At 35.6% G+C, this 20,476-nt stretch overlaps 1 protein-coding gene across 1 annotated transcript in view; it reads left to right on the forward strand.

Annotated features, from left to right (window-relative positions):
• The window catches only part of LOC139136838 (serine/threonine-protein kinase mTOR-like), a 148,656-nt gene extending 130,261 nt beyond the window's left edge, over positions 1-18,395 (forward strand). Inside the window, exons 37-56 of the mRNA XM_070704671.1 lie at positions 2,356-2,473; positions 3,163-3,360; positions 3,685-3,882; positions 4,368-4,466; positions 5,252-5,374; positions 5,767-5,949; positions 7,062-7,196; positions 7,402-7,576; positions 9,855-9,990; positions 10,840-10,987; positions 11,260-11,382; positions 11,765-11,847; positions 12,700-12,772; positions 13,121-13,195; positions 13,327-13,462; positions 14,376-14,459; positions 14,616-14,693; positions 15,036-15,116; positions 15,786-15,891; positions 16,569-18,395. Coding sequence (XP_070560772.1) covers positions 2,356-2,473; positions 3,163-3,360; positions 3,685-3,882; positions 4,368-4,466; positions 5,252-5,374; positions 5,767-5,949; positions 7,062-7,196; positions 7,402-7,576; positions 9,855-9,990; positions 10,840-10,987; positions 11,260-11,382; positions 11,765-11,847; positions 12,700-12,772; positions 13,121-13,195; positions 13,327-13,462; positions 14,376-14,459; positions 14,616-14,693; positions 15,036-15,116; positions 15,786-15,891; positions 16,569-16,584 — 2,368 coding nt within the window. The 3' untranslated portion in view covers positions 16,585-18,395. The remainder of the gene's footprint in view (positions 1-2,355; positions 2,474-3,162; positions 3,361-3,684; positions 3,883-4,367; positions 4,467-5,251; positions 5,375-5,766; positions 5,950-7,061; positions 7,197-7,401; positions 7,577-9,854; positions 9,991-10,839; positions 10,988-11,259; positions 11,383-11,764; positions 11,848-12,699; positions 12,773-13,120; positions 13,196-13,326; positions 13,463-14,375; positions 14,460-14,615; positions 14,694-15,035; positions 15,117-15,785; positions 15,892-16,568) is intronic.
• Positions 18,396-20,476: the final 2,081 nt, after the last annotated feature.

Below are 20,476 nucleotides of genomic sequence, written 5' to 3' on the forward strand. Positions count from 1 at the left end.
AAGCTGTTGAGAAAATTTTTTACAGATTGAATGAAACACAAAAAGTTTCTGCCAACAGTTGAAGGGCCAGTAACTTTTATTTTGATGATTTTGTTTACTTTTTTTTTAATGTCAACCATAATTTCTCGTTCTACTTACTACCCATACAAAGCATGTTGAGGTACACAGTATTCAGCTTGTCGACTCATCGTGTACATGTACAAATTGCATTGCTGTTGTTGACTAGTGAATTCTGATCTGGACTAGAAATCGAGTGTAAACAATAACAGTGCACTTAATGCATACAGGTAGTATGTATATGACTTAAATAGTGGATGCTTTGACATGCTTTTAGGAGTAGAACAAGCAGTTGCAATTGGCATTCAAAATAAAAATGTTGAAAAAAAATCAAAAGTTCGAGTTATCGGCCCTGTAATGGTTTGAAGGGAAAATATCTGTGACTTTGAAGTTTTTTCAATTCTTGAACTCAAAATGATTCATTGGTCTACTCTTTGGAGATTTGTTAAAGTGCCCTCTGTTCACTTTTGATATCAAAAGACTTATGAGCAATGTGTAATTGTCAAAAGGTAAAGTTACTCAAACAATAAGACAGTTTACTTACAGTGCGTAATATGACATGAACACATGTTGTGTATTTTTTAGTATGTACGATAGTCATTCTTGAAACAAAACCCTTTGTCAAATTACAACAAGTATTAAGTATTTTAGTATTCAAAGCTGTCTTGGAGTTGTAGTTTTCTTATTTATAAATGGCACCCAAAGGCGAACTAATTGCTAGAAAAGTAAACAGGGTCAAATGTGTCCTGTTGTATGCTTCAAGTGCACTTATCATGTAAGAGTTGCTATTTTGTAATGGATGTCACAATAAAGAGAATAAAAAATCTTTTTTTAAATTAGCTGTTGGAGTATTCTTTAAATGGATTGTAAGATATATACATGTGGAATGAGAGAGAGTGAGAAAGGCATAACTTGACTGATGTGGAAATTAAGTTTGTGAGATGTTGCTTGATGAAAGTGAGGAGGCATGGCTCAGTTTTGAAGCTGAAGTAAGAATGGGTAAATATGTGTAGAGTACTGTGCTATGGCTCTCTGTTTGCTTGCCAGTGTGGTATATATGGGTATGGGTATTGGTATTTGTATATAGATATGTATTGTTATGTATGGGTATGTGTATACATGTATATTGTATTGGTATTTGTGTATAGATATGTATTGTTATGTATGGGTATGTGTATACCGGTACATGTATATTGTTGTAGGTATATATGGATATCCTGGTACATGTATGTGTGGGTTTGAGTATATTTGTATGCATTGGTATGTGTATGGGTATATGAGTATGAGCACCAGTATATATAGATATAATGTATAGGTATGTATGGGTGATGGGTATGGTATACCGGTACGTTGGTATGGGTATATATTGATATGGGTGTAAATGGATACATTGGTATGTGTGGGCATGGGTATATATGGATGTGGGTATACCCGGTAGGTGGATATATTGGTCGTTGAATTTTGAGTAAGTGACTTTATGCAGTATATTTGTAGTTTGGATGTCTGATTTCTCTGACAGATATCAGGAATGTAAAGTTGGTGGTGTATTTCTAAGCCTGGATGAAATTGAGAAAGTTGATACTTTGTATGTTTCCTAAATGGGCAATGATCTAAGATAAGTGAATGTTGTAGAATGTACACATACGGTTCCTGTAATTAATATGTGTCTGTTGCAGAATCAACAAAAATTTACATTTTATTAATTAATCAAAAAGAATGAAATGAGGACATGGCACACCTCAAAAGAGAAAGATTTAAACTTTCACTCAAATTTTCCTCAATGAAATTTTTAACTAATCTTTTACCAAATCAAGAATAAAAAAACGGGTCACCGTTCCCAGTATAGTACTAGTGAAACAAATTACCCAGTAATATTTACCGATATTTGAAATTAAAAATGGCTGCCATCCCTGTGATAACTTTGTGAACAAAAATAAAAGTTTTGACTTTCAAAAAACTAACATCATGGTAAAAATGTTTCTTACTCTATGAGCTTTAAAATGAATCTCCACAAGTGGTAGATCAGAAAAGACTTATAAAATTTTGAGAGTCCAAATATCTGTCCCCGAGGTGCATTTCAGTACCTTAATGTTGATCCACTGATGCTGTTAGAGATGAAATCTCTAATACAACCCTTTTGATATGCAAAGAGGATTGTTCTCTAGTTTAGAATTGGATTTATTTGAATAAAATACCATGATATACATGAATTCAGTGTAATCATAATTGAATGCAGTACTTGGCACGATGTCAACAGTGTCTCATAATATGTGTACCATTCTATTTGTATCATTACAGGTGCTATTTGAAACTAGGAGAATGGCAACAAAGTTTGGAAGGAATCAACGAAGGCACAATTCCACAGATATTACAGTACTATGCCTCGGCCACAGACTATGACAGGAATTGGTACAAGGTAATGAACATGCTCATCTTATTTATGATTGTAATTGTGTTTAAGATTATGGAAATTTGATTTAAGTACTGTGAAAACCATAATTATTCTGTCTGAAAAATATGATTACGATATGACTTCATTGAAATATTAAATAAAGTCTGCCCAAATAAATTAACAAGCAACAATCGGTAAGTGCAGCATAAGGATGCTTTGCAAACTTTGCTCTGTAGCAGTACACAAAAGCTGACAATAACAAATACATGTTCAGGTATCCAGGTCCATTTCAAACACGCAAATTTTTCGTCATCAAATCAGAGATTGGTAAAGTTTTACCATTTTGTCAAAAGCACTATTAAGTCACCAATGTGAAATTCTTCAACAGTATGACACCATGCGTAGTGTTGTTTACACAGAACCATTGGCTGTCCCTGTCAATCTCTTTCAACTCAATCTTACTATCGTAACTTTCTCTTCATTACTAATCTTGTCATGCACACCAATATAATGCACCACCAAACTTGTTCATTCAAGAAATTCTCATATATGTGTGTCATCGAGGTAGCACTGACTGAAGAAAATTTCAAGAATTCTGAAAGAACTCAAAGAGTTCGAAAATTGTAACAGGCAAGTCCGCACACTTGCACTGATGTGCTTATGGCTTAGAAGAACTTTTGTGTGTTTCCATGTATTCTCATTTTATCTCATAGGCATGGCATGCATGGGCACTCATGAACTATGAGGCGGTACTCTACTACAAACACCAGGCCAGTGGTCAGCAGAATGGAGCGCAGGCAGCCGGTGCTGATGGTGGACCAACGGAGTTCATCGTAGATCACAAACGTATGGACAGCACAAGCAGTAATGCTAGCGTGGAGCTGGCTTTGGATGGATCGCAGTCCAAACAGGTCAGTATTAACATCCACAGGTCAGTATTAACATCCACAGGTCAGTATTAACATCCACAGGTCAGTATTAACATCCCCATGTGACCAATATTCATATTTTAACTATTAATCAACATTGCAATGGGCAAACAGTAATGCAATTGTCAGGATAATTTGATCCAAAATCTAGCAGAAAACTTATTGTTACAACATGTTATATAAGATACACGTGTGTTTTTGAGTCCCTAGTGGATACTTACAAATGTTACAATGTGGGATTCTGTTGCTTTACCGTCATGTGACAAAGATGACTATAATTTTGATTTCCTCTGTTCCTCAATTCAGAGCGCCAACAACATTCACACATACACCGTACCAGCTGTACAGGGCTTCTTCAGATCCATAGCCTTGTCATCCGGTGGCAACTCCTTGCAAGACACACTCCGATTGCTGACCCTGTGGTTTGACTACGGCCAATGCACTGACGTCTACGATGGACTGGTAGAAGGGATAAAAACAATACAAATAGACACTTGGTTGCAGGTGAGGAAACATTTTTGTGCTAAAGTTTTCAAAATAATCCAGTAGGAAAAACATTACACAAATATTTGTCTATCTTCATGACTCCGTATGACCCCACATCCTGGCTCTTTGTTGGTGTGAATCCACTGATTTGATTTAATACTGTATCAGCCATAAATTTTTACTGAATGTCAAGAATGTTATTTACTTTCGAGCAAAGTTTTGTCTCACAGCAGACTGTTTGGCTAGAAATGTTGGCAGTAATATAACAGTACATGTATAAACTGTAGACTGCTTCGTTTGAAATTCTGTGGTACAAATTGCCACCAAAGTTGTGTCCTTTTGTAAGCTTACGTACATGTCATAAAATGGTGTAATGGTGGCAGCTGCTAGCTTGGTGTGATGGTTGAGAACTATAGTATTTAAAAACAACTGCAAGTACAGGAGTAACTTATGCACACATTTTGTATGATAACATTATGACTTTGGAACTGTGACCGTTACAGGTGATTCCACAACTGATCGCCAGAATTGACACACCGCGGCACCTCGTTGGAAAATTGATACATCAACTGCTGACTGACATCGGCAAACAACATCCACAGGTGAGAGAAAGAGAGGCTGAAGGGGTAGTCTTTCAAAGATTTAAGCCACTAAATGTGAACTTTAGTCCTGTTGGTAAGAAATTGAAATTTTTGTTTTGAAAAGAACGTCCATCTCAAAAGCACAGTTCCCAGTTGCAAAAGTTCATTGCATCAGCCATTACAATACATCCCAGGTCAATATCAAGCGCTGGAATGGGTCAGCTATACTGTAGCATAATTTCATAAAAGTTTCAAAGCTTCGAAATGTACAAAAAAGTAGCATTTTTAATTGCATACAACTTTGAAAGCCAGCAAGTTACAGTTTGGAGAAAGTATATATATATTATTTATTTGTGTGGTGATTATTGTACAAACATATGATAATATTACATAAGGGAATTCATTACTGTTTCAGAGGAGAAGGGTGCTAGAAAGAAATATGAGGACAATCAAAGAAAATGTTTCAAATCGGAGTTTAAGTGAGGTTGACCAGTATTATGTAGCTGTATAAATCTATCTAGATGGTTTTTTTTTCAACTTTGTAAACAGAACTAGTACAGGTATATGTTTATGACATGGATTTGAAGGAGAGATAGAATTGAAGATTTTTGTTGACTGCAGGAACAGCACATTGAACGATAAGATTTTAACCAGTGTTTATTGGTTTCTGACCAACAACACCCATTGATTTTGCATGGAAAGGGCAGACTACGTGTATGTCACAGCGTAAAGTGGACATCACATGTATTGTGACAGTCATGAACTGTGATATAAATCTAAGGTGTCTGTTCTCTTTCATATCATAGGCTTTGATATACCCACTGACCGTGGCGTCCAAGTCAGCCAGCTCGGCCAGACACAATGCCGCCAACAGAATACTGAAAAATATGTGTGAACACAGTTCCAATCTGGTCACCCAAGCCATGATGGTAAGTGTACTATTACAGCCATCTATGTACTCTCTGCAAAAACATCCACCATACTTTGCTCTGTCTTTTATCATCACATTCTCTAACAGATGAGGTGTTACAGTAAATTTGTGATTGTCATCCACTCAAGAATTCATGAAATATGTAGCTTTTTATTTGAAATAATATTACCTTATAATGTGACAAAAAGGATCTCAACTTGTTTTTGAAAAGTGAAGTTTCCTAGACTATAACAATTGTATGCAATAAAAGATCGCAACACAGTTTCTTTCTAGGCACTACCAATTGTTTAATGTTGCTTATGGACAAAGAAAATGGAAAATTGCAACAACAGGGAGTTTATCATTGCATTCTTGTTTATTTGATCTTATGCTTGTTTGTCTTTTCCGTAGGTGAGTGATGAACTTATCCGGGTGGCCATCCTATGGCATGAACTCTGGCATGAAGGTCTGGAGGAAGCGTCCAGACTCTACTTCGGTGAGCGGAATGTGAAGGGAATGTTTTCTGTGTTGGAGCCGCTTCATGCCATGATGGAGAGAGGACCACAGACATTGAAAGAGACTTCATTCAATCAGGTATAATGTCTCTCCAAGTCTTGCATGTCTTCACCATACCCTTTCCTGGCCCAGACCTTCGTACATGCCGATTGTTTTTGACAGGATGGGTCACGCTATTTGCATAGAAATGGAGTTAAAGATTCAATCATGAATGTTTGCTAAACATCAAGAAGTTACATTACTGTCACATTTCTTGTTTTGAAAATTTGTTAGGGTCCTTTTCAATTTTACAAAGTTGCTAGTGGGAGGCATTTATGATGGGGGGAGTGTAAAAAAATGTAAATTTGATGTACCTCAGCGGTTACCTTTTAATTGTGGAATGATCATCACTTTATTAAAAGATATTGGTATTCATTTGATAATTTAATGTATCATTTGATTTATCAAATGTTGATGTTAGTTGATGTTAATATCGAGGGAAAATATATGTTGTAATCGTATTTGTCTTTTGTCTTTTTGGCTTCTCTTTAGTTGTTTTAAAGTAGTTCACACTTGGAAAATGAAAGATGTAAACTTTTGCTCAAACTTTTATGGGGCAAACTTTCAACCATTCTCTTTCAAAATCTACAATATAAATAATGGGTCACCATAGAAACAAATTACCCAATATTTACCTATATTTGAAATTCAAAATGGCAACCATCCCTGTTTTATCTGTATAAGGGAAAATAAAATTCCCAATTTTCACAAACTAAGCCAGTAAAAACTCCATTTACTCCATGAGCTTGAAAATGAGCACCCACAAGTGGTAGGCCAAGGGAATATCGTAAAAGTTTTAGAGTCAGAATTTCTATCCCTGAGTTACATTCTACCTTAAAGCTTGCAAGTTTTCATGTTTGAGCATTTTCAGCCCAGTTTCTGAAACTGTCATGAAGTCAGCTGGCTGCTTTCATTTACTCGGTACATGATAAGACGCCAACCTGAAACCAGAGTTTCTTATCGTTTGATATAAGATGATTTTCATTTATTCCGATTGCCACTGTAGATGTGGCTTAGTGCTGATATTTTTGCAAAATGAGATGACAATATCCATTTAGCCTTCATAGTTTATACAATGGGAATGTAAATTTCTACATGCATCCCCCTCTGTACACCAGAAGATACTTCACTCTAAAATATCTCATCCACAGGCATATGGAAGAGATCTAATGGAAGCACAGGACTGGTGCCGGAAATACACCAGGTCCGGAAATGTCAAGGATTTGACCCAGGCCTGGGATCTCTACTACCATGTGTTCAGGAGAATATCCAAGCAACTACCACAGGTGAAAAAATTCTGTCTGCAAAACACTACAATATCTTCTATGCTGCATATGATGTATTTATTATACCTTACCCATCCAGTTAACATCTGTTGTGATTTATTGTACATTTTATCCTTTCATTTATCCATCAATATCTATCTTTTGACAATCATTGCTGCACAATAAATGATCAAGGTGCTAAGTTTTATTTCCTCCCTGTTCACAGCTTACTCAGCTGGAGTTGCAGTATGTGTCACCCAAACTGCTCATGTGCCGTGACCTGGAGCTGGCCGTCCCAGGCACCTATGACCCCAACCAACCTGTGATCAAGATCCACTATGTGCAGCCAACATTGCAAGTCATTACATCAAAACAGAGACCTAGAAAACTCAGCATATTTGGTGAGTATTCTTCCACTTCATAAGCAGATAGCATGTGTAATATTTAAGTAGTAAAAGCACACCCAGAGACGGTCTACCATGGAAAGCCTCAGCTGACTTAAGTTTACAGATAGTAGTATATTAGTAGGTTACATAATTATTTTATAACTAAAGAATATTATTTTATGTGCCGACACAATGTTTTTATGTGCATCAGGCATTACTTCATGTGCAAACATTAAGATATTATGTGCTTCAAGTATTATTTTTGGTCAACTTACTATTATTTTATGTTCAAACACCATGATATTATGTGTCTATAGTATTATTTTATTGGCAATCATTATGATGTTATGTGCATAAAGGATTATTTGATGATTAAATTCCATTAATTAAAGTTCAAACTGTATAATATTATGTTATGCAGTAGTATTTTTATGTTCAAACTTTACTATATTATGTGCACAGAGAATTATTTTTTTTGCAGTTATTATGAAAAATAATAATGTTGTGCATCAACAATATTAATTTATCAGCAAATGCTATGTATTTTGTGTGTAATCATTATTTTATTTGGTTTGGTCATGATGTTACGGCATAACTTTATGTCGTTATAACCTTTCTCTAATATTTGATGAGCTTGCACTTTTACACCACTAGAGGGCACACTTTATGCACATAACATCATAATGTTTGCAAATAAAATAATACTGTAGACACATAATATCATGGTGTTTGAACATAAAATAATAGTAAATTGACCTAAAATGATACTTTATGCACATAATATCGTAATGTTTGTAAATAAAATAATACTATAGACACATAATATTATAGAGTTTGAACATAAAATAAAAGCTAATTAACTTAAAATAATACTTGAAGCACATAATATCTTGATGTTTGCACATGAAGTATGCCTAATGCACATAAAAACGTTGTGTCGGCACACACAAATGATATTCTTTAGTTATAAAATGATTATGTAACCTACTAATATACTACTATCTGTAAGCTTAAGTCAGCTGAGGCTTTCCATAGTATACCACGAGATTTGACCAGTCCATGACATACATGCCCAAGCGAGTGCATATATGAAGTGAACTGGTTGAAATCAAGTGGTATACCATCTCTGAGTGTGATTTATCGTGATTACATCATAACAGTATATTGAAATTCTGTCATGGAATGCCAAAAAAGGATTGTTGCTGTTGCAGAAAGCTTGCAAGTGTGCCAACCTTAGTATATGGCAATTATCCCACGGTTCTTTTCACATCTTGACCAATCAGATGGCTGCATTTGCGCCATCAATATGCTGGTATGATGTAAATTTATCATGGTTTCATTGCTTTGGTTCCAGAAAACAAAAATATTGACTTTTTCTTCTCCATAAAATACTTTGCAGTGTGAACATGACACGTCATGTACAATATGCAATGTTAGTGCTGACAAATGAATTCTAATCTAGACTAAAATTCAGTTGTCAACAGTAACATTGGGCATCACTCACATGGACCATATTTTGATAAATTGACAATTGGCATTTCAACTCAACTAATTTAGGGAAAGAACAGAACTTGTATTTTACAAGCCGAACAAGCATACTGGAAAATGAGCAGTTACCAGCTTTAAGCAATTGCCGGCATTGACCACACTTTAAATGTACAAGTTTCCTATTGTGTGTTATGAACTATTATCCTGCCAAGTTTATATCACCATCTGGTTAAGCTGCTTGAAATCAAACTTAACTATACATGTTCCATACAGTGAACCCCTCCTGGCCCCTAATGGACTCAAGCAAACTTTGCATTCCATAATGTACCGGTACTTGGTTTCGCTTCCTATATTATGTCGTGCAAAGTTTGCTTTCATCCATTTTAGGCCATAGTTTTTGCAGCACCAGTGAATTTGTAGATATAGAAAACATCTGGGGCTACAATACTGATTATATCAAATACATTATCAGAGGGGATGACGTCACAAAATTCACTGGAATTTAATAAAAACTTGTCACTGAATGTGTGACGGTTTCTGAAAACATAGATACTGTACACGTGATCTTTTTGAGACTTAAATGAACTGCTGTAGCATACAATACCAAGGAGGTGACAGTATATGTTGGATTTTGCTCAATACTGCTTATCACTTCATTGGCAGATTGGGAAGTGAAAGGCATGGTATTATAAGGGTGAACAAAGGAATTTCCGGATTCAAGCTATATCCATACTTTTGCTAAGTTATGTTCCGTCTGACCCATTTCACTAAACTGAATGTCTTTGATTTTCATATCACCTGACAGGGAGCAATGGCCAAGAGTTCATGTTCCTCCTCAAAGGCCATGAGGATCTGCGCCAAGACGAGCGTGTCATGCAACTCTTTGGACTGGTCAATACCCTACTGGCCAACGACCCCGAGACATTCATCAGACATCTCAAGTAAGTTACATGATGCCAGTATCATGATGCCAGGCAGAGAAGTTTATGATTGGCACATTAATGATTTTTACACCAGTGAAAATATGACCCTGCTGTACAAATTGTCAATTGGTCCATGCATGAAGAAATACAACATTCATGTAATTCATAAGTGGTGTTGGTAACCCGTCGTGAGTGAAATAACATTCAAAGAAAATGTCTGCGTCAATCATCTGGTATCAGCAACCTTTCCACAGCAAACTGTGGAGTAATTGATAATCTAGACAATCATTCCTGGAATATCTTGATATTATTAATAGGAATGTCCCTGAATGAAGTTATTGGCAGAAAATACTGCACCTCTTACCTACATAGGAGGAAATAGAAATCACACAATGATGGCACAAAAGTGAAGATACATGTACAAAAACAAACCTAGGCTTGATGTATTGGTATTTCTATGCCTCTGTATGCATATGATTATTTTACTACTGTCAGTTCACATTTAAGTTAAAATAACCTTTTCTTCTGTAAGCCTTACACCACTATGGTTTGAACCAATCCCATTTTTTTCTGTGGTAAAGTTGGATCTCTAGAGGGGGAAATTTTGGTGAAAGGGTGAAAGGTATACTGTCACCTGTTCCAATTTTGCCACAGTGAAATCTAACCAATCACAGATTTTAACCTGGTGGCTGCTTTTTAAAAAGAGCGCCCTCACATGGACATTTTGAATACCAAGGAACGCCCCTTTGACCATATATGGGCATATTTAGATTACAAGTGACAGTTTACCTTTAATCAACCACCAAAGTTCTGGTAAAGTACATCTTACCTCAAATCTGTTCATGTGTATCACTTTCCTCCACTCAGCATTCAGAGATACTCAGTGATTCCCCTGTCCACCAACTCTGGACTGATTGGCTGGGTTCCACACTGTGACACGCTGCACACACTGATCAGAGACTACAGAGAGAAGAAGAAGATATTGCTCAACATTGAACACAGGATCATGCTGAGAGTAAGTGAAACCAGCAATGTAGAATTCCTCTCTGCAGATTTCTAGACAACTGTTCATACTGCAAAAGAACCTGATACTGTTAGAAACACGTTATATAAGGCTCTTTTGCAAAACCAACATGCAAGAGTGTGTAGAGGGCTATTTATAAGCCAAAAATGTGTTATGAATTGCATACTAAATATTTTAAATCAAATTTTTCACCAACATCATTTTCTTTCATGGACCAATCACTGTTGCTTTAATAATAATGAGGCTTACTTTTAACCAATCAGATGGCACCAGACTATGATCACCTTACCTTGATGCAGAAGGTTGAAGTGTTTGAGCATGCCCTGGAACACACCAATGGAGATGACCTTGCTAAGTTGCTGTGGTTGAAGAGTCCAAGTTCAGAGGTCAGTCTCACGAAGCTGTTATATGGATCTAGCAAAATTTCAGTATTTCATTTCTTTTTTCCTTTCATCTATGCCATAGTTATCCAAATGGCATACCCTTTCACTTGTGTGTTTGGTAGTGTCCCAGTTCCTACATTGAATAATGTTGATCAGTGTGACATGCAACAGGCGTGAAATAGATAAACAAAACTTTGATGATAACCTTCACAAATGAAAATGGAAAGTTCACATCTTTTTACTTTCAATAACCATTGTAACTTCTAATCCGATGTTAACGAGCACTCATTGATACTCCATTTCAACACTTTGTAGGTATGCCATATATATGACTCATAAACCAAATCTATCCAGCTAATATGCTGTACTCTGGTTTTTCCACCAGGTCTGGTTTGACAGGAGAACTAACTACACCAGGTCCCTAGCTGTGATGTCAATGGTTGGCTACGTGCTTGGACTGGGAGACAGGTCAGTCCACGTCTTCTATATTCACTCCTACCTATATTCATTTAACATATTTGTCATCCATTTATTTACAATAAAGGTTATGTTATACCATTGGAGGAAAAAATTTAAATTATCTTTGGCACTGCATGAAGAACAAAATGCATGAATACTTGATTACCAATTTAAGCCATATCTCTTTGCCGTCAAAAAACCTCCAAAATACATGCATTGCTAGCATATAGCCTTACAATGAAAGTTATCTGAACTTATGTGGCGGCACATATAATGTCAGTGTTCCAATGAAATATTGTAAACGGGTCAAAAAATCCACATGGACATTCTCTTGTGATTCCTTCTTTATGTTCAACAATTCTATGATGTTGCAGAAAGGTATTGAAAATAGATGTGGACTACATTTTTCATGTCGTAGCTTTATAAAAAAATCACTTCAATACAATCTTCAAGACATGGATTGGTAAACTTAAAGGGACATAAGCTGTAACTTTTGGCAAGTTTTCAGTATTCTGCTTCTGTATATCAACTACCGTGTCTGACCCTAATCTGTCTGTCATGCTGAAATTTCGAATATTCTTTTTGTCAACACAGCTTGTATGTGTGTAGTGATCATTGTTTATTGTTTACAAATGAATTCTAGTCCGGACCTGAATACAATTTTCAACAATAACAATGTTACAGTAGATTATACTCATATAGGTTGTGTTGATGTGCTAAATACTTAGCATTAAATTACAGTTTAGGGATTCAATGCAGAAAGTGTAGGGAAACCACAAAACAAAAGTTCTGAAAAAATAGCCAAAGATACAGCTTATGGAGCTTTAACTTACAAGTTTATTCTCATACCTTCTCTCCTAGGCATCCGTCAAACTTGATGTTGGATAGACTGTCTGGACGTATTCTTCACATTGACTTTGGTGATTGCTTTGAGGTATGTACCAGTCAATCCACAGTGCCATCTCACACAATAATACTGCACAGGTGTTACTGCAAATTCCATTTAAGTTTTCAAATGCACTTGTTGCAGGACAACAAACAAGAATGTACTCATATTCTCAGTCATGGACGATCCCAGACAAGTCTGCTCTCAGCCAAATTATCATATTATGAACTCTCAAAATGTAAACCTCTTCTAATCGTTTTTAACTATTGATTAGTAAAGATCATGAGCTCTTATTATACTCCAGTGCCATATGTAATATAGCAGGGAGTTCAGAAACTGGCTGGAGATTTTCTATTTCAGTTCAACATCTTCTGCATTTTTTTCCATGGATTTCAGGTTGCCATGACAAGAGAGAAGTTTCCTGAGAAGATTCCGTTCAGGTTAACAAGGATGTTAACAAATGCAATGGAGGTAAGGAAAAATTACACCTTTACCAGGAAAGAAAAATGAAAACTCTGATTTCTGAGGTTTTTTGTCAAGCCTTGTTTAACGTAATATTGTGTTAAGATAATGTTTTTATCTTTTAACTCTGTGGTATCTAGGTAACTGGCATTGATGGTAATTTCCGCATCACTTGTGAAAGCGTGATGAAAGTCCTTCGTGAGAACAGAGACAGTGTCATGGCAGTGCTTGAAGCATTTGTGTATGACCCTCTGCTCAACTGGAGGCTAATGGACAGTAAGTGAACTTTCACTTTTGACCCTATGCAAAGCAACCAATCAAATGCTAGCATATAATATATGCAATAAATGTACACAAGCCATCCACTTTCTGTTTCAATCAAAAAGTATGGTCTCTCACAATTAAGGAGAGCATGAATAAAGTATCGGCACTTCCTACAGTGGCATTGCTCTTACAATCCACTCTCAGCTGGCAGAAAAACACTTTTTTAACTTATTGATATATGGCATTCTAGGGGAAGCGTCTGTAGTCTGTAGTCTGTGTCAGAGTTTCAAACCATAATCTCCGCATTGAAAGTGGTCGATTCGAGAACATGCCAAGGGAAGACAGGCTATGCCTATTATGTGATATGCATCAGATTAAAAATGAGTTTCACTTCTGTTTGGTGTGTCCTGTTTACACTGATTTGAGAAAACATTTTCTTTCACCATATTATTATGAAATATCAACTCTCAGTAAATATTTATAAATCTGATGAATTCTCCACATCATCATACAATATTGAATCTATCAAAGTATATTTTTTACAGTTTCAGACGAAGAGAGAATTTATACCTTTCCAGAAATACTTACAATATTGTTTTATTGTCAAACAAGTCTGTGTGTAAGCCCCTAGTTTGTCTCTGTTTATTTTGAATTCATGTATTGTAAAAAAGGCCGGTGGCCTATATTACCGAATAAACTATTATTATTATGTATGGCATTCAACAATGTTGACATTGTCAGGTCATGATTTGTGTTGCATGGAGTGATTTACTCTTACATTCATGACAGTATTGCCTTGTCTTCTACAATATGTGTATCTTAACATGTTCTGATAATACTGCCTCATTCTAGTGATCCAGATTTGCTGGTACAGATAAAATACCATAGATCTGACAAGTCGTTGTTCTGCATTTTCTTGATTTAGCTGGAGCCCCCAAGGGTAAAAGATCCAAGGGTAGAACAGACACGATGTCAGCGGCTGCCAGTCACAGTGCTACTACCTCAGGAGGTAAGTGATCAATAGTGCTCTTTGTTGCCTGCTGTCTCCCATGGTTTGGTCCGTATCGTTGCTTTTCATAATTACTGGCAAAAAATCTCTTGTGTACTTTTGTCATCATATTGTCCCTGTAAACATTAACATTCCATAATCTTGATTTTTTTATAGATTTGTTGGAGAGTGTTGAAGTTGACAGTGCATCTCAAAAGAAACAAGGAACATACTCCGACTCCATGCAGTCTTATGGTAAGTCATTATCCTCAGATTCCTGAATTGCTAACTAGCTATTGTTATCACTAAGCTTCCTGTGTGTTCAGTTTTTCAAACAGATCTGGGTTTCATAAAGAACCAAGCTATTTTGCTCATGATAGCCAAGATTTTGCAAAATTTAATCTACGTTTGTGTTTTCTCTAAGTTTTGAAATTTCTGAACTCCGGGAGTCTATTTAGAAATTGTGTGAGATTTCTTTCAGTCGGTAATAAGCCAAGACATGTTCCAGTTGCATGTAAAACTTCTGTAAATCAAATAAATCACTGCTCTCAGTGAAAAGATATCATGTTTGAAAATTCCAATTTCACTGCCTTACAGAAAGCGATGCTGGAGTCGCACCTGAAGCCCTGAACAAGAAAGCAATATCAATTATCAACAGAGTCAGAGATAAGCTTACAGGTGAGTACACTGAGGTTTTGTGATGAATCTATCTTTAAATGTAAGTCATTATACCATATATCTTTTCTAAGCTGGGTAATTCATCTCAACCTTCTAGATGTGTTCTCACTCATTTTCAAAACAGAAACAAGTTCAAATTTACATGTAGTGAGATTGTCTTTGTGGGTTTGATCAACTAAATATTATAACTTTAAGAAGCAAATAGGTGTTTGTTTTGTGCATTGTCATATTCATTTGTAGGAAAACTGCACCAATTAAATTAAAATAAGCCAAAATAAGCCAAATGCTGATAGGTATAACCCTACATGTTGATATGATGCCTTTATGTGTTTCGGGTTTTCTTTTGAAGTTCTATGCCTGTTCATGCAATGTTCAACCATGTCAATGATGACAAATCAGACATACAGTACAATTCAATGCTACCAGTAAATGTATTTCTTGAATATATATTCACCCACACCAATAACTATATATACTGAGAGAGAGATGTGTATATTTGGGGATACCATTGTTAAATTTTTTCCAGCTTTTGCCCACAACAAAGACATGTACTTCACTGAAAATGTGGATTTATGAACAAACCCAATTGAGTCATCTCAGTGGAAATAAGTGATATTTTAATATGTGCACGGTCAGGCTAACATAATTTTATATTTTTTCATGTCACAGGACATGATTTCAAAGGACATGATCAGTTAGACGTCCCAACTCAGGTGGAGCTGCTCATACGACAAGCCACTTCACATGAAAACCTATGCCAGTGTTATATCGGATGGTAAGTACAGGCAAGCAAACTTCAATGGCCATCACTGTTGCCTAGCAACTGGACAATGTATGATGACATCATCTGCTTGCATATCATTAAGACCAGTTCATTTGGTGTGTCATTAGACTCTACACAACCACTATGCGGGGCGACATTTCCCAAGGCCAAGCACTGGTATTTGATTCAGTGGGTGATCAGGCCGCATCACCAGACACCAACGACAGTATTTTTCTGCGTAATCTCAGTTTGCATGAATATTCATGACAACAGTACACACAGTCTTGAACCTTTAGTATATAATGCAGGTATAATCTACAGAAGGCACAAGAGTATGATTCATGTTGCATTTGTGATATACCGTATAAAGTGCCATAAGTGTGTGTAAGTACCACAGTCACATAACAGTGTTCACAAAAGCTGGCATATCATCAAAGTTATATACATTCTCAAATTAGAATTGAAAGAGAATAAGTTATCAAGCTTTCTTGTGTGAGATTTGATTTTAATCTACAAATACTTAAAGCTAGTTTATGTGTGCATCATTGTGTAGATTTCTATTGGAAGTTTTTGGTAAAGTTTAAGTCTTACCTTGGTAAGCAAAAAATACAGAAATGCTTACATTTTAAGCAGGTTTATGACAACATCAGTCATAATGAATTTCAATTTTTTCTCTCTTCTCTTTTCAGGTGTCCATTCTGGTAGTCGTTGATTACAAGAAATCTGAAATTCTTCCCTCTACTGCCTCAGATTGATGAAATATTTTACCAGGCAGTGAATTTACAACAAAGGACTATCAGTTACCTTATAAATACATACTTCTGTAATGCTTACTGGTTATTATTTGGTCTATCATAAATTGTCATAATGTGGGAAGCTTTGCAGCTCTTCATCATCTTGAATTCTCATCAATACAAACTGTTCAACAAAACTAGCAAACTCATTGAATATTCTGTATTTGTTCTTTTGAATTTCAAGCGATGCAAAAATGGAAAAATATAGTAAATTCAAAATACTTAAAAAGATAATAAGCAAGGAGAAAAAAAGGAATAGGATGACATGAATAAAACAGACTATTTGATTGTTCCTAAGTTGTTTTTCTTATTTATCTTCACTCAAATGGTAGTTTGTTCTAGAGGGCCTCCAGAAGCCACCCTCTAGAACTGTTGCTGTTGCTTGCATTCTTTAGACATTGTTTTTATTTTGTTTTTCCTTGCCATCGTAGGATTATGCTTGAAACATTTGCCATAATATTGCATGACTTCAAGAATACAGAGAAAAAATATTCTTTTCCCTGTAATTTTCATTCATTCCTAGGATTTTCCTACATCATGTGCTCATTACTGAAACACTGAACAAAGCATGTACATGAATCTGTAAGATAGTAATCCTGTATGCCTTTCCAGTATGAATTTCAGTCGTTACATTTTAATTCCAGTGACATGATTCAAAGAAGAAAGGTATGTTGTGAATATCCATTCACAGAATGAAGTGTTGTCAGAGCTAAACAAGAATTCAAACAATTACCATTGTATTGTTTTACTTGTTCTAAAAACAGTTCATGTCAATTCCACAGTGAATCTAAATATAATTCAAAAGATCATGTGAATGAGGCCAATTTTTTATCCTCTTAAAGTATCATTTTAAAAAAGTCTTTGTTTAACAGAGAATTGACGATGCATTCATTCGTCACCAAATCAAGAAACAGTATTTGTGGCATTATTATAACTGTCAACTTATATGTTTGGTAGTGACTGCAATTTGGGCCAATTTATGGTGACAATATGACAAGACCATTCAAACATTACAGTAACCTACAACAAAGACATCGAATATATTCACCTGTGATTATTCAAGCACAAGTGACACCGATATTGAAAGTAGGGCATATATCATCCTCTGAATTGTACTTCCGAAATATCAAAAAAAAAGGGAATATTGATTGATTTGTGATTGGTACATTTTTCAATATTTGAATTCTTTATGAAAATATCTCGGCACAAAAACATGGGATATTGTCAAAGACTTCTTGCATTATTTTCAGGTTTCAGTTATTCACTGCCACAGGCAAGTGGATGTAATAGCTGATGTAAAACCCAGTGTATCATCCTTCAATTTTTACGTTTTGCTTTTGTTTTTTTTTGTCAAGCCTCAGTTTCTTTGCTCGCACAGAATGTTGTGCTCACCCATATGATGGAACTACCAATCTTGACATTTAGACCTCGTGGGTAAAAAATATTTCTTTCAGTGTTTTGTAGATAGTGTAGAAACGTCCAACATTGTTACCAATACTTGTTTTATTGATTCACTTATTAGTCGGGAGAAAAACACATAAAGTGTATCACTGCGAAAAAATAGTAATTTTAAAGAAAGGATTTGGAAGAGTGAGGCATTGTTGTTAACAATCATTGTATTGTTCAAAGTTTTGAGAAAATTATACTCTAGTAAATGCAACGATAAACTTGATAAAATCATGTTATTCTTCATAGAATGTAATAAATTGACATTTCAACACACATTGTATGTCTTGTGTTTTGTATATATTGAATGGAGTGTAGCATTCTGTACTAATGACTTTCAAGGTACAACTTTGAATGCCCCCATATTATGGTGTTATTTTGTGTGTGTTTTCAATGACATCAATATGATTGAAACACCAACAATAAATCTGTGTCCTTCAAGTTTATTGGCAAATGATAGCATGAACAATAATCAGATTACAGAGTTCCCTTTGTTTGAACCAGAGCAAGGAAAAAAATGGTAATTAAGGCAAGAACATAGTGAAGAGTGGATTTACTTGCCTTACAGTGCAATTATCACTTCAGAGAGAGAGAGAAATCTATCAAAATTTTGGCCAGTGGTATGAAAGTATGAAATAATAGGCTGACATTTAAGGGAGGGTTATCGGAACTTCACCTGTGCAATTTTCCCGTTTTCAAACAACGTAATTCACAGGTGGCCCATATGTATTGAGTTTTTTAGCTACTATAGACTATAGTCTATAGAAGCTATTGGGATGGGTATCCGTCCGCCGTCCGTCGTCAGTATGTATGTATGTATGTATGTATGTATGTATGTATGTATGTATGTATGTCCGTTTGTGAGGCGTCCGTCCACTCAAATATCTTGAGAACCGCAGTACTTACTGATTTGATTTGTTGTGTAGATGAAAAATATGATTTTGAGAAACTATTTTTTTAATTTTTTGATATTGTTGAAAATAGGCAAATTAATGCCAAAAAAAGATGTTTTTGGTCAAAAATCTTCTTCTTTATAACCGCTGGTCAGACAGCTTTGTTATTTGGTATACAGGTCCCTAGGGATAACTCAACTTAGATTTGTTCAAATTGAGATGAAATATGCAAATGTGTATTTTTAAGGAATTTTTTTGTCATTTTTGGTCAAAATTTGACTTACATTGTATGTTATTCTTGCACTGTATAAACCCTATCAATTCACCAGAAAAAAATAATAAATATGATTTTAAATAATTGAATTAATTAGGAAATCATTAAAGCCAAAATAATTTTAGTGTGGAATCACTACGGCCCAAAGGCGCCCCATTTTGTACGGTAATAGCGTCCCGAATTTTCGCCACACATACGTGGAGTGCGCGTTCAGAGAGTCAATTTCACCTCCCGCGTCATGTTCAAAATTTCGCCGTATTTCCTTGCTGCACATCTAAATATTAATGAAAGACCAACAGGTCCTATTTCCCGTATATGCTGCCCTTACAATTATAATATTTTGGGGAGAATTTCACAAGGGAATTCCAAAAATACGTAAGCGATAACAGACATATGCAAAATCAAGTAAAAACACAGTCAACAGCAAAACGATCTTCAACTCATCATTTCATAAAAATAAGAGGGAAACTCAAAAAAATAAAACCATAGAGTTTTAGTTACCCTTCATGATATGTGTCATACCAAATATTATAAAAAATAACAGCGAAATGAAAAAGTTAAACCAACGGTTTTTTTCAGATGTATTTTTCATTTTACGATGTGTCTAATCTGCTCGATTTCCCATAGAAAACAATGGCGGTTATGTACTGAACAGACCGTACAACTCTCGCTCGTTCAAATTTCTCAATTCTGAACCGATTATAGTGAAAAGTGGCACGGTGTTTCCTTGATATACATACAAAATTGCTGTCGTTTTAGTTTTTTTAATTTCTCGACGAAACTTATTTTAGTTGCATTTTATTTTTCCTGTCGCTGAATTTTTGCTCTTGCCCTCAATAAAATGGCGATCTTACAGCGTTTGCATATGCAGAATCAGGGTCTAATATTGGCCCATTTTAATCGGTTAGCGTCTCTTAAATTGTACAGACCAAATACCAGTCAGGTTGTTGTAATTTATACCAAATTTTGACGAATATCAAATATGAAAATTCCAGTAACTGCAAAAATAACACAGAACAGAGGCAAACGGGCGTAGAGTCTCCACTGTAATCGTGCAGTGAACGTTATCGATCGATATCCTTTTGTCCGAAATTGATACATTGTTGTCTCGCTCACTCGCGTGTAGTCCCCCGTTCACAATGGCGCCAAACTACGCCGAGGTGCGCCAAAATGTGCTGAAACGTACATAA

The sequence above is a fragment of the Ptychodera flava genome, chromosome 7 (assembly GCF_041260155.1).
Source record: "Ptychodera flava strain L36383 chromosome 7, AS_Pfla_20210202, whole genome shotgun sequence".
NCBI classification, from domain to species: domain Eukaryota; kingdom Metazoa; phylum Hemichordata; class Enteropneusta; family Ptychoderidae; genus Ptychodera; species Ptychodera flava.